The following is a 14,966-nucleotide window of genomic DNA, read 5'->3' as shown; positions in this document are numbered from 1 at the left end:
AAATGTTATTAGCACCCCTTTAATTACAAGTACAGTGTCTCTACATGTACTTCTCTCTTCCGCTAGAACATCGAAAACAACACGAACAATAACGACGGCACGAACAATAACGACGGCATAAACATTGATGACAACAACAACGACAACAACAACAAAGAGAAAAGTATCTAGGACCTACGGAGGATGAAATGAAACCTAAAGAGCCCCAAAACATGATCATTACATTTAATCCAAATTTGTAATTTTCTCATCACATTCAACATTCTATTAAAGTAAGAAAAATGAGTTTGTCTAGTAGGAATCAATAACTTACACTCTCTGCCTTTCTCATTGCACATATACATTTTAGCAAGAAAATAGACCTACCTACAATATAATTTGACAAACTCTATTGATTCAATATGCAGTACGGATATACAGTGCGAAAAACTACAATCTTTATGCTTTAACAGGTGGGAAAAATCGCACCATGGAACAAATAGAGGAAGACAAAGGATCAATATTTAATTGATATTCAATCGATTGCATACAAGCACGCAGGTGGCTTTAAAGCAAAAATGACAATAAAAAAAAAACCTTACCGACTCTATGTCTACTGCGTATACTCGACATTATTTTGCGAGAACAAAGTCTGGGACCGATTGATCGATCGCGAACATAAAGACAACACATGAATGGTATGATCGGCTTGTCACTCGTTGTTTACTTCAGCCTTGGAAGTGACCCCCAAATCACTACAAAATCCGAAGACAAAGTAGCAGAGATTATAGCGCCCTCTCACTCGTAATTTATTTAGTTGAGACATGGCAAAATAGATTGTTTTTGTTTTTTTTTTTCAGCCATGTACAATACATCATACTGTACTCTCGCTGCAGGAAAGTTTCGGCAAACTACAAAAACCATGTAAAGAAGATGCATACATCGTGATAAAGATACGTATGATTACGTTTGGTGTCTGGGTCTTGTAAGAAATCCATATACGGTAGAAATGATTGAACATCGTGTAATACTCAGTACCTGAAGGCACACGGTGATTACTATTGATTGTGGCAGTATTTGTGAACAGCATAGTGAGGTGCAAGGGGAAAGGGACAGGCGGTAGGGGGGGAGACCCCCCCCCCCCCCCCCCCTTCTCAACTTTCATTCCCCGTTGATCTTTTCCCCCATGTCGGCATTTGATTGATTAATTACTTTATTGTCCACACTGGAAATTCTTTGTACATTGGATATCACAGCAAAATAAACATCAAATATATCACAGGTACACCACAGATATGTTTGCCTTAAAGCATTAATTTTTACATCACATCATGTGACATCCTGCTATCTATAAGTGTAATCTTCTTTGCCATGTACAAACCACGTAAAAATAGAAAATGCCTAAATTTGGAAAACTTTAAAAGTATGTCGGAGTCAAATGCCATGCAATAAAACTTTGCCCCTTTCGTGAATAGATTTACGATTTGTGAGTAAAAATTTCGTAGGCAAACTCTGCCTACTGGGTCTTGTAAGAAATCCATATACGGTAGAAATGATTGAACATCGTGTAATACTCAGTACCTGAAGGCACACGGTGATTACTATTGATTGTGGCAGTATTTGTGAACAGCATAGTGAGGTGCAAGGGGGAAGGGACAGGCGGTGGGGGGGGGGGGGGAGACCCCCCCCCCCCCCCCTTCTCAACTTCCATTCCCCGTTGATCTTTTCCCCCATGTCGGCATTTGATTGATTAATTACTTTATTGTCCACACTGGAAATTCTTTGTACATTGGATATCACAGCAAAATAAACATCAAATATATCACAGGTACACCACAGATATGTTTGCCTTAAAGCATTAATTTTTACATCACATCATGTGACATCCTGCTATCTATAAGTGTAATCTTCTTTGCCATGTACAAACCACGTAAAAATAGAAAATGCCTAAATTTGGAAAACTTTAAAAGTATGTCGGAGTCAAATGCCATGCAATAAAACTTTGCCCCTTTCGTGAATAGATTTACGATTTGTGAGTAAAAATTTCGTAGGCAAGCTCTGCCCTTTCCAACCTGAAAAAGAGGAAGGAAATAAAAAAAAAATATAAACACGATTTTAAAAATGCGATTGGAAGTTCTCTTTGTTATGTATCATTCAAATGTGGATAAGTCTGTACGCCAAAAGACATAAAACAGGCACAAGGAATAGGAATATTGTGACAACACACACTTTACAACAGACACACGGACAATGATCTGTGATCCGAGAAATGTGGAAATTAGAAAAGAAAGAATCCCGATTTCTGACATTTGGCAATATCTAATACTAAAAAAAAAAAACCCCAAACAAACATACGCGAAAAAAAAATGCGCATTTGGTCCCATTAACCGAATCGATACGCGTAATACAGAATGTTATTCGAGTACTGTGCCAAGATAAATCGCTATAGGTGAACAAAGTGCGATTGGATACTTGCACCCGCGGCGTTATCTAATCAACCAAGGAGATGCTAAGTACGCCTAGAACCTCTTTGATCTGACTTTTAAATGTCCATGCTTCCCGGCCTCAAGCACGCCAAGATATTATGACTCAAAACGGCGCCCATGGCTTCAATTTTCGTCAGCGTCTTTCTTCTCCCCGTTGCCCTTCAGGAGTTCTCTTTGCTCCGCTGGAAGCTTCTTCCTCTTGAAAAAGCCAGCCTGAAAGAAAACAAAAAAGGTGATAAAACAACATTAAAAAGAGTGATTCTCATCATGACTAAGAAAAACATCCCATATCTTAATGTGGGCAATCAGCAAGGCACTTGATTCGTCATCTTCAGCGTTTCACAGGAAATAAAAAAGGGGCAAAATGTTTGACGTTATCACCAGTGGAAAACCATTGCTTTGTGTTTGGATGACAACATGAACATGGTCATATATAGCCCTTCCCTCTCCCTTCCTCCCTCCCCTCCCTAGCCCGAGGGTGTGAACATGGCTATTGAAATTGGTATTTGTAATGCTCACGGAGAACGAGCCAAAGCCCACTGTCTGTGACAACTAGTAAATCCCCCGATTCTCTTGGACTTCCGGATTATGCGATGTTCTCCTAAAATTTCACGCAATGCAATATCGTCGTCATTTCACATTTTTGTACCAATTCACCGAACATACCACGTTAATAGGATAGGCCTATACAGTCTCAGAATTTCTCGACGCCGCGAAAGCTGAAAGATATTTCCGTTGGCCAGAAAAAGGAAAGAAAGAGAGTACTCAAACTACCTTCTATCCAAGTTTCAACGTCTAAGCATTTTTCTTAAAAACAAGCGAATAGATAGATAAATAGATATATAAATAGAAAGATAGATAGATAGATAGATAGATAGATAGATAGATAGATAAATAAATAAATAAATACATGCGTACATACATACATACATACAAGCATATACATACATATATACATACATACATATATACATACATAAATAAATACATAGATAAATAGATAAATGAAAAACATTTAAACAAAATGAAGCACACAAACACAGGAGTAAAGAGTGACCGAGATTCTTACAAAATGTAGCACGACGATGATTAAGATGAGAATCAAGACACCGCTGAGAGCTGAGACTAGATAGATCCAGAGAGGAATATCCTTCTTCTCCTCCAGCTCCACCAGAAACTGCGGGACGATCTCAGTTCTCACCTAGCAACAGAGCAACATCACAAAATTAACATTTTATTTTCGTTTGACTCTTTTTTTTTTAATGCGTAAGATTTAAGACTGACAAATCCACAATTCACTATGGTTTTCAATCAATCAAAACATTCACAGAACGGATCACTGACTTCAGCAACTTAACAAATAAAAAAGTTGATCACATCTTCCCTTGCAGTGTTATCGGTCGGTGTTATCTATGCAAATTAGATGATGAGAGACTCAAGCTGTTATACCTGATTTGATGTGACGTTGATTGGTACTGTGTAGGACGTTTCGTACGGCACGTTCAGAACTCTAGCCTCTGCTGTAACGAACACAGATAACTCCAGCTTTCTCTGAAAAATAAAGATAATGAAGAGACAATTCTGTTAACAAAGACAAACCCCTTTGTAGAGAGATACTTGGCACCGCGAGGATTTTTTGGTTATGACGAAAAACCTCGTTATAGCGGACACCCATACTAGGTTGCTACATGTATACACACGTATATGGCAACTGACGTTGTCGACACATTAGACCACACTTGCATGTGACAGAGTCGTCTTGTTGGCATATGTTTGTACCGATCACAGTACTTGGAAAAGTATATAAATAAGATTTTGCATACCCGTGTGCTATTGTCCATCCAAGTGAAACCACCAGATTGATTAATGAATTCTTGCGTCGAGTTGTTTTTATTGCAGCTGATTAACAAATTGCCCTTCATTGACTTTTGAATGATTATTTACAGCATTTGGTATACATCTGTTGTTGAAATATTCAAATAGACACCGATTTTCAGGGTATGGTAGAAGCCATGATTTAGGGAAAAAAAATCATGTTTGTCTCGAATCAACGGTCTCCTGATCGACGCAAGAAGTCACTAATGTGAATAGATACGTAGTACCTAGGTACTGCGTGTCTAAGTTTTCTGAGGTATACATCAAAGGTATCGTGTCTAAGGTAAACATTGTACATCAATGAAAGTTTGAGAAAAATCGGATATTCTGTTCAATAGTTGTGAATTTGTAAAGTTTTAGTGCCGCTATCACTGGATGAGAAGACTACAACGGTTTGCGACGCCACTGCAGGACAACAATATAAGGAAAACTTAAACAGAATTCAACATGTTTTCATATTTCTTTCAAAATGAAAAAAACAAAATAAACGTACCTCTTCAAGAAAACAGGGGAAGCAATATAACCCTTTCACGTGTCAGTTACAAATCGAGGGAGGGTGTACATTTCATCCTTAAAAAAATGAATTTTGTTGAATTCTCTTAAATTTTCTGTATATCGTTATCCTGCAGTGATGTCATGTAATTATGAAGTCTTCTCTCCCAGCGATGGCGGCACTGAATCTTTGTACTTTTTGATGTTTGAACCGATAGTTCTCAAACTTCACCGATATGTCCTTCTAATAATGCTGCATTTACTCGATCCGCACATTGGGTAAACTTGTCCGAAATTACGTACCCGGCAGCAACCCAAAACACCAGAGTGCCATCTGTAGTGCAATTCGTACGTAATAAGGTGCGACATGCGCTATGTATGTATATGTGTTTAAATGCGAGTAATGATATAGTTTGTGCGCATAGCTGTGAATCCTCGAAACGTGTATTAAGAAGTCAAACATTCCCCCTTATTCCCCCGTTTCTTTCGATCTTGTTGTAAAGAAGAAAGCAAATAAGGGAAATAATGACAGTAAGTAATAAAGCAATAATGAATAAAATACTCTCGAACAAATCAAAATTTTAGTATGCGTATCTGATGCAGATTGCTATAATTATAGATTGCGTTGTGCCACAGACATTCGTGTTAAAAAAAGAAAAAAAAGAGAGAAAAAACAGGAAAAAAAAAGAAAAAGAGATGACCCATACCGGCGAATTCTTTTGATTATGAAATGAAGTCGCAGTCATGTTTTCATTTCCCTGTATAAATACACAGATGCATGCATGAGACATATACAGTAATTGCCATGGAATGAGTGGGCTCATATCAAAATATCCATGTATTAATTACATCGGCAATTTTAAAAACAGTGTAGGTCCATTCCTCATCCCCTCATTAACTTCTGTCAAAATAGTTTTTCATTAAAGATGACTACTTAAGTATGCATACACACGTTATAAACATGGTGGACGCGTTGCGATAGGCCCTACAGTTTAGTTTCAGAAGTGTTCAAGACAACGACTATGCCTGCTATGAAGTTCAGCTATCGCGAATTGCGACGCTCTCACATGACGCAATATTGGTTCTCGTTCATTCTGCATCTTGCCGAGAATAATACATTAAAGAGGTGATATAGTTTTTTATTGAGATGGAGGGAGTCAGGATTTCAGCTTGAGATGTCCAAAAACAAAGAGGTCTAACGTGGAACTAAGTTTCCATTAAGACCACTTTGTTTTACTTCGTTTTTCGATATCTCAGTCATATCGAAACCAATTTTCATAAAAATGAACTTTTAATTCCTCTGTGAATTGTATGCTCTTTGATATTCCATAAGCGGTTCAAATCATGTCGCAAAAATCTGAATCCCCTATCTCAACCAAAACTATACCATCCCTTTAAGTATCACCAAACTTTTCTCCTCGTTGTTTGGCGAGATCTTACCCGCGTCATGGTGTTTGTCCACACTCGGGATCGCACCGTTATGATCACGTTATTCCGCACCGCGTTGTTACCCGCCCCCAGCCCGTCCACCCGACAGGTGATCGTCTGGCAGTACTGACGCTGGTCGCCCGAGCAAGCGATGTCCTTCTTGATTCTGTCAGGAGGCACCGTTGAGGGTGGGGCATCCGTTGCCGTGGGAACAGTGGCGTCGGATGTCGCTCTCCGTTTGCGACCACTTGATGCCACCGGTGGAGTGGTCTCATTGCTCGTCTGGATAAAGAGAGAGAGAAAAAAAATTATCGGTCAATACAATGAGGTGATTGATTCTTTATCAGTTAAGCTCTTTTCGAAGATAAGACTACTTTTGTTTAATAACGATAACGCAGCTGCTCTCTGACTAAACAGATATTTGAACAACTAGTGATATACATCATACAAAAAGACAAACACATATATACATATGCAGAGATATACAAACATGCTCTCTCTTTTTCTATCCTTCAATCAATATTATGATACATAGAGAAGAGAGAAAGAGATGTCTTATGACTATGAATATTTTTATCTTATAACATCACCTGTATGTAGGTATGTAGGCCCTATGTATGTACGTGCTATAAATATATTATGTGAGTATGTGTGAATGTAAGTATGTATGTATGTATGTATGTATGTATGTATGTGTATGTAAGTATGTATGTATGTATCTATCTATCTATCTTCATAACTTATGCATACGTTTATTATTACATGTAAGGGCTGACTTTTGAGGGAAACAAAAAACGCCTTCAAACAGTAATAGACAGACACCAACGCAGATTCCGTCGGCATAACAACAGTGATTACGGGTACAAGCAACTAATAAAGTGAAAGGAAACAGATCGAAACAGAATCATAGATGGATAGATAGATATATAGATAGATAGATAGATAGATAGATGGATAGATAGATATATAGATAGATAGATAGATAGATAGATAAATAGATAGATAGATAGATAGATAGATAAATAGATAGATAGATAGATAGATAAATAGATAGATAGATAGATAGATAGATAGGTAGATATATAGATAGACAGGCAGACAGATAGATAAATTGATAGACAGATAGGTTGATAGGTAGATAGATAGATAGATAGATAGATAGATAGATGAAGATGAGGAGAAAGATAGATAGATACATACATACATACATACATACGTAAATACATAGATACATACATACATACATACATACATACATACGTACGTACGTACAGTTAATGTATGTACGTACATACATAGATGAAGAAAGATACAGAGGGATACAGATAATGAAAGAGAAAATGATAAAGATTACGCACCTTGATATTCTCCGGATTCCACTTGCCATCAAAAGTGCATTCTTCACCTGTATCCACGCTGGCACTGATCAGGTACAGAAGGTATTCAGACCGGGAGCTATCGTAGCGGACTGGCCATAGTAACGTGACATTCGTGTCGCCCACTCGGCTGGGGCCATTATTATAAAGCTATGGTTCAAAGACAAACAAACATAGTACACTTTCGACTACGATCTATACAAAATAAATTTCAAGTTGTCTTTGGCGGGGGCGCAGTCCCATATTATGTATCACGTTATCAGTGTATTAATTAAGTTTTGAAGGCTATTGTGAATAAAACAATCATGTATTTACGTATCTATATATAATCTATATATATAAATGTATATATGTGACCCGCTACAACAAAATGGTCCTAAAGTCGCGCACAGTCGAAGCCTTGAAAATCGAGTTTGAAGTTAGAGCATCAAAATTGGTCAAAACTTACAATTTTCTGAATTTGACATATTATTAGAGTCTGACATGTCTTCTATCATCTGTCGAAATTTTGAAGCAAAATGATGAAAGGAAAGACCAAAAAATAGCGTTTTTCTGGGCCATGTTTTTTGGACGTTTCAACGAAGCAGAAACTGGTTCGAACATTTGGATTGAGCGCCACACATAGGCTCCGCCCCTAACAACGACCAGAGTGATCTCATTGGTCAGTTTGCTGCTTGCCGCTAACCGAAGCGTGAAGCTCGCACACTGCCCAGTCGACTGGTGCGTGCGGGCGGGTTGCGCTATGCCTAACCGCTTCTCCTGACATCCTGGTCACTGATTGGTCGGTGAGGAGACCGCCGACGCTGTGTTTTTGAATGAGCATTTCGGGGGTTGCTAGGGCTGAACTTCTATTGTCCTGAGGTGAATACTGACTTGCGTGTCTCTTGATTGTGATTGCGTCGCAAGGAGAACTTTCAGGGCGCTTTTCTCGAAACAGTGATTTCCCAGACGTCTTGACATGCTCTCTTTTAAACATCGATATCTCCGCCGCCGATTATTTTTATGAGACGTGTTATATATTAATTTAAAGCAGAAAGATTAGGGAATTGTGTCATGCAATTTTCAAATAATCGACCTCGCCCGACTTTAGGATCATTTTGTTGTAGCGGGTCACATATATATATATATATATATATATATATATATATATATATTATACAATATTATACACACACATACAAACCATACTGTATGGCTATTACATGAAACCACAACAACAGGCAGTCATTCTAACGGTGTGAGGGAGTATTGTACGGACAATTGTAAATCCAATAAAACAAATAACATCAAAGAAGCAAGAAAAATAATTTTATATGGAGTATGAGCATGGACACGTTTGAATAACCCATATCTTTTTCTCCTTCTTCGTCTTTAGAATATTAAAAAAATTAGATATTCTTAGATAAAATTTAGCAGACATGTTCTCAACAATCATACACTTTTTTTCAGTGTATTCTTTTAATATACACCATATTAGTTTGAAGGATGAGTATGCTTCCTTTTAAATCTAAGAAGGAATATGATTCTGACAACAAAAAGAAAAAAACAATTTTTAAGTGATTAAGAGCTGTAGGGAACTTTGATGAAAAAACCCCAAACAAACAAAAACAAAAGACACACACACACACACACACACACACACAAACAAACAAACTCACGCGCGCACAAATTTAACCTTATATTCCAAGACTGAAGTGAACAAATTTGGCGTACATAGATAACAAGCACGAAGTTTACACTGCCTTTCATGTGTTTCGTAGATTTTACTTTTTCTATAACACGTACATCTACAGAGAACATTCAACACGCATGACTGTGTGGGACTATTAACGAGGTGACTGCATAAACTCACCGAGAAAACGTGGGTAATCTCCGGGCCGATATCCGTGTCATACTGCACGTACCGGGAGAGCGGGAATTCGCTCTCTGAGTAAATTAACTTTTCGGGATTCGAAACGCTGTCAGGAGACAGAAAGGGAACACAGAAAGGAAAAGGTTATAAACGTATAACGAAAACTAGCTAGACAAAAGCTACATCTTTTAAAGCATCTTTCTTCATAATTATTATTATATATAACATTATCTGAAGTTACAGAGAAATATTCAGAAACGCACAGAGATGTTTAGGACCAAATCTGGACGGAAAATCTGACAAGGCAGACTGGAGCATCATTTTAGTGCAAGTAAAGGTTCGTAATGCATACAAACTCTAATCATTGTTATATAATATGAAACCTACACCGAACATTATACACACTTATACAAATCCCCATACACACACACACACACACACGCATGCACACAAATACATTGGTGAACAAAATGGTGAATGGATGTCTTACCCGAAGAGGGAGAGTTCGGCCGAGACTTTAACTGCTACGGTGACGTTGAACTCATTATCTGCCGTAGATGCCTCGCCTTCAACACTGTATGGTGAGAACATCAATTACATCGAAATCACGTCTCCAAGTTTACCGTAATGATGACAATAGCACTGATAATACACCTACTACTGCTTCTATCCCTACTACTACTACCACTACCACCACCACCACTACTACTACTACTACTTCTACTTCTACTTCTACTTCTACTACTACTACTACTTCTACTACTACTACTACTACTACTACTACTACTACCACTACCACTACTACTACTACTACTACTACTACTACTACTACTACTACTTCTGCTAAAGACATTATGATAGTATATGATGATAATGATGATGATAATGATAAAAAGAATAATAATGATAATACTATATCATCATCACCATCATCATCATGATCATCATTATGATCATAGAAATAGTAGTGATTGAAATGATAATGGTAACAATAATCATGACAATATAACTGACATACATCATGATGACTATTACAATTACCATTATCATCCTGATACGTATGTAACGTTATCATTATCGTTATCAATATCACTATAAATCTTATCATTGTTATTGTGATTTATTCCTATCATCACCATCATCATCATCATCATCATCATCATCATCATCATCATCATCATCAATTTCTTTGCAATCTCCTGCAGGGGGTTTATCTTTTGTCATGTACCTGCTGACCCCAAATCGAATACTGATATTGTCTCGGTTTCCTGGGAGGTTGTCGCTGCTGAACTGAATTCTCAGAATAATCTGCAAAGATAAGCAAAAAGAAGACGCTGAAACAACATACCAGTTACACAAGCGACAAATTTTTACTCGTCAGCATATAGCACACAATATACATGTACATAATTTTATATGTTTTCTAAAATGTTTGTTTTTGTTTGTTTATTTTGTTTATCATTTTACCCTGGAGACAGTAGGAAGTTTGTCGGCAAAAAGGACTTCAATTGTGTCCAATGTTATAATTGGATGGCAATCAGATAATCGAAGCAACCATGAACTCAAACTATATATTAAAGGTATCATTTACCATTGGGAGCGGTGATTTCAAAAATGTTCGAGCTATAACATTTTTATTTTGATGCATATACATGTAGATCAGTTGTATCACAAAACATTATAACATGTAACAAATTCACAATAAAGCCTAAAATATAAGGAGATATCACTATTTTTCTCAATAAACCATAACTGTAGACGGTTTATTCTAGAAATTTTATTATAACTATTGTTCACATTCTGTATACTTAACAATACCTAACACGTATTTTGCTGATTTGCATTTCTACATTGGTTGTTTCTATCCGTAACTCACACTTTAGAACTATTTTGAAGCACTAAAGCTGGGTTTTTTGTTTCATTTGCAAAGGGTAAATAGGGCGTATTAGAACAAAAACGCATTCAAACAATGCCGGACAACTGTCATGGGTATAATCATGAAACGAAAAGGGGGGGGGGGGAGGGGGGAGGTGGTGTTTGATGTGTTGAGACCAAGGACTAAAAACAGGAAGATAAAGGGTGAAGATGAGAGGAAGTGAGGGAAGATGGTAGTATGCATGGTGGACGCCTCACCGTCCTTCCCGCCGCGAAGGGATTGCCGACGTCACAGACAATCTCCGACGTCTGTATGTTGCTTGTACACGTCACAATCTGGTCCTGTGAACAATAACAACAGTAATGGCAATGATGATAACAACGATGATGATGATGATGATGATAATAATGATAATAATAATAATGATAATGATAATGATAATGATAACAATAAGATTTTATTGTCATTATCATTACTACTATTATCACTCGTAGTAGTAGTTTAATGTTAATCATAATAATGAACACATGCTTAAAAAGATCATAATCATTAGAATAATAATGATGATAATAATCATAGTAACTAACAGTGCAATAACAATGGTAGTAGTAGTAACAAGAATAGGTGTGTTCGTGAATGAAATGTAAAGATAAAAACAGAAAGAAAGCCTGTTATCACATGAGAGAGAAATATCTGGCAACATGACACCTTTTTGGTTATTAAACGTATTAATTGACTTGCTATGATAATTAAAGATGGGTAGACCATGAAGCTTGTAGCTCCATAGCTAGACCATTAACTTAATAGTTCAGCAGGTAGATCACGTCGCTTGAAACTGTATAGATTTCGCTGTACAGAAAAGGGTTTCAATAACGACCCGACGAAGAATATTACGAAGTAGCCAATTGCTAAGATAATACATGGGATGTTACATGTATGAGTAAACATGATGATTTATTACAGGTAACATTTCCTTTTGCCATTAAGGGAATACAATCATCTGATAGCTCGATTTCAATTTATTCATGCATGTTAATGACATTCTCTTTTATTGAACTATAACAAAATAGTTTCAGTCGCACATAAAACACGAAAACCATTCAAAGAAAATAATAAAGAATCGAAAGCTCCACCATGGTTACCGGTAACCAAGCAGTATCACCAGTGTCATCATGTTCATTCATGTAGAGATGAGCATCTGATGACCGGACGGAGGATGGCGCTGTTTATTTCTGTCAATCTTCTTCAGTTTTTTTTTTTTCATTCTGTTTATCTTTTTCCTTCTTTTTTTTCCCGCTTATCATTGTTCTTCTATGTTTCTTTTCTACTCTTCTTCCCTTTCAGTCCTCTTTTCTTCCCTTCTTCACTCCTGTCATTTTCTCTCTTTGTTATCATTCAATCTTCCTTCGTTCTCTTTTCCAACATTTGTTCCTTTTTGAGTCTTTTTTTACTCTCCTTTTCTGACTCTACACTTGATCTTTTAATAATGTTATCAGTGATAAGTCATCAAGAAAGACATGATTAATTTAATATAAGATTTTTTTTTCCTTTGGCAGGTACGAATTGCTACAGTGTGTGCACTCCAGTTATAACGAAGTCCTCAGGACTGGATTTTTTTTTCTCGTTATATTGAAATTTCGTCACAGCCGAACAGTACAGTCCGTAACTGTACATAGATGGTAACCCTTATACCTGAATTTTTATTCCGTTGGAACGAGCATTCATAACAATGTTCGTGATAACGGGAGTGCACTGTATATAATTCACCCTTCTTCATTGCAAGGAAAATATAATGCATTAAGAAAAAAAAAATGATTGTTAGAAAACTGAAGGTTATATTGCCAAAGTCGGGTTTACGCGCTTTTTTCTGATTATGATCTCGGAAATTACGCGGGCATAACGTTTATAACATAACATTTATAGTTATCTACTCACAGAGGGTGAGAGCTTACCGCTTGTATTCGGGTGAACCCAACGTACTGGAGCTCCTGGGGGATGGCAATTGTGAGCTTAGACAGGTAGGCGTCCTCGGCCGTGTTCGAGATCGTCACGTTGAAGTACACGGACTCGCTCTGGCCGACCACCAGGGCTGTCGTGTCCCTGAGAGATATTACGAAAGAAATCATGTTAGGCACATAATTGAGTCTGATATAATTTGTTATGATTAATTCAATTCAATTCAATTCAAATTTTATTCCATTTTCCGAAAAGAACATTGACATTTCAATTTCCTTGGTAACAGAAAAAATTGCATTAGTAAAACAAAGTAAACTGAGAAGAATTGAAGTGTGGAACCTTTTAGTAGCAATAATGCGTTGTCATGAGAACTGAAGTAATAAAGTAGTAATAATAATAATAATAATAATTACTATAATAATAATAATAACAATAATAATAATAATAATGATAATAATAACAATAATAATAATAATGATATTAATAATAGTTATAATAACAATAATAATAACAATAATCATAATCATAATCATAATAATAATAATGATAATAATATATACTATATGCAAAAACAGACAAACGCTATTTTCTTAAAGTAAGGTCATCATTGCATGGAAAAAAAAATCAGTGATAATGCACTCGTTACATAACAAGAAATACTAATGGAGATACAATTCAAAACATCTTAATCATTTTTTCTTTTCGGCAACTCTGTTCTCAAACTGTGATGGAAATGGATATACCTGTTTTCACATTTACATTCTTCATTAGTTATAGGGATGTTATGGTAAGTGGTCGAGGATTCATGATGATTGGGATCTTTCTATGCCCGAAAATAAAGCTGTTTCACACACAAAAAAAAATGACAATTCTTTTTCTTTCCTCGTTTATTGTGGTGATGTGATAGTGACAAACAATCAGTGGTAGGCAGATATCATGGTGACTTACGTGGTGGCGCGCACGTTGAGATCAGGTACGCATGTCTGATTCAAACAGTTCCGCTGAATTGGAACCTGTATGAGGTCACGTCAGGAGAGAGAAATAGAAACATCCAAGTGTGGTTATGCATGTATTCTGCCAAAAACAAAAGTGCAAACAGAAAAGAAACCCACAAAACAAGCAAAAAACAAGCAAAAAACAAACCAACAACAACAACAACATGAACAAAGCATCGAAAACATGACAAAATTAAAAAAAAAAAATAAATGAATCTTTATTTCGGGACCCTAGCATTTTCCAGGCTTTTTAGTTTGGTTAAAATTATACTTACTTTGATTTGTATTATCGTTGAAAAAAAAAAACCCGGGTAGAATGAAAACATGTAATATGTAAACTATAGATATTTGAATAATACTTTAAGTTTTGTTTTGTTTTTTCAATTGAATCTATTTCCACAAATATGATAGAACACAATTTCTTATTTCTATTGCGTTGTTAAGTCTTCATATTAATGTTTTCCGTCTTGTTGTTTGTTAGTGTCAATAAAGTGATGATGATCATCATTATTCATGAAGTTCAGATGTAGTCTGGGACATGGGACATTCAAACGTTTTGGTCATGTCAAGACACAATTTGTTACACTGCAAAAAGTCCGGTGTTAAATATGAAACACCGTGCTGGTATCAAATTTCCGGTGCTCATTCATG

The 14,966-nt window shown here is 36.5% G+C and overlaps 1 protein-coding gene across 1 annotated transcript in view; it reads right to left on the bottom strand.

Annotated features, from left to right (window-relative positions):
- Window positions 1-2,446: 2,446 nt before the first annotated feature.
- Window positions 2,447-14,966, bottom strand: part of LOC139720173 (integrin alpha-8-like) — a 64,367-nt gene continuing 51,847 nt past the window's right edge. The window contains exons 19-29 of the mRNA XM_071631538.1: window positions 14,269-14,333; window positions 13,317-13,464; window positions 11,622-11,705; window positions 10,717-10,796; window positions 9,979-10,062; window positions 9,489-9,594; window positions 7,619-7,786; window positions 6,273-6,542; window positions 3,915-4,016; window positions 3,535-3,666; window positions 2,447-2,678 (exon numbers count right to left, since the gene is read on the bottom strand). Coding sequence (XP_071487639.1) covers window positions 2,589-2,678; window positions 3,535-3,666; window positions 3,915-4,016; window positions 6,273-6,542; window positions 7,619-7,786; window positions 9,489-9,594; window positions 9,979-10,062; window positions 10,717-10,796; window positions 11,622-11,705; window positions 13,317-13,464; window positions 14,269-14,333 — 1,329 coding nt within the window. The 3' untranslated portion in view covers window positions 2,447-2,588. The remainder of the gene's footprint in view (window positions 2,679-3,534; window positions 3,667-3,914; window positions 4,017-6,272; window positions 6,543-7,618; window positions 7,787-9,488; window positions 9,595-9,978; window positions 10,063-10,716; window positions 10,797-11,621; window positions 11,706-13,316; window positions 13,465-14,268; window positions 14,334-14,966) is intronic.

This window comes from Diadema antillarum, unplaced genomic scaffold (genome assembly GCF_040938485.1).
Source record: "Diadema antillarum isolate AM-2024a unplaced genomic scaffold, OU_Dant_1.0 scf00000123, whole genome shotgun sequence".
In the NCBI taxonomy this organism is placed as follows: Eukaryota; Metazoa; Echinodermata; class Echinoidea; order Diadematoida; family Diadematidae; genus Diadema; species Diadema antillarum.
This window is presented reverse-complemented; position numbering and strand designations above follow the sequence as displayed.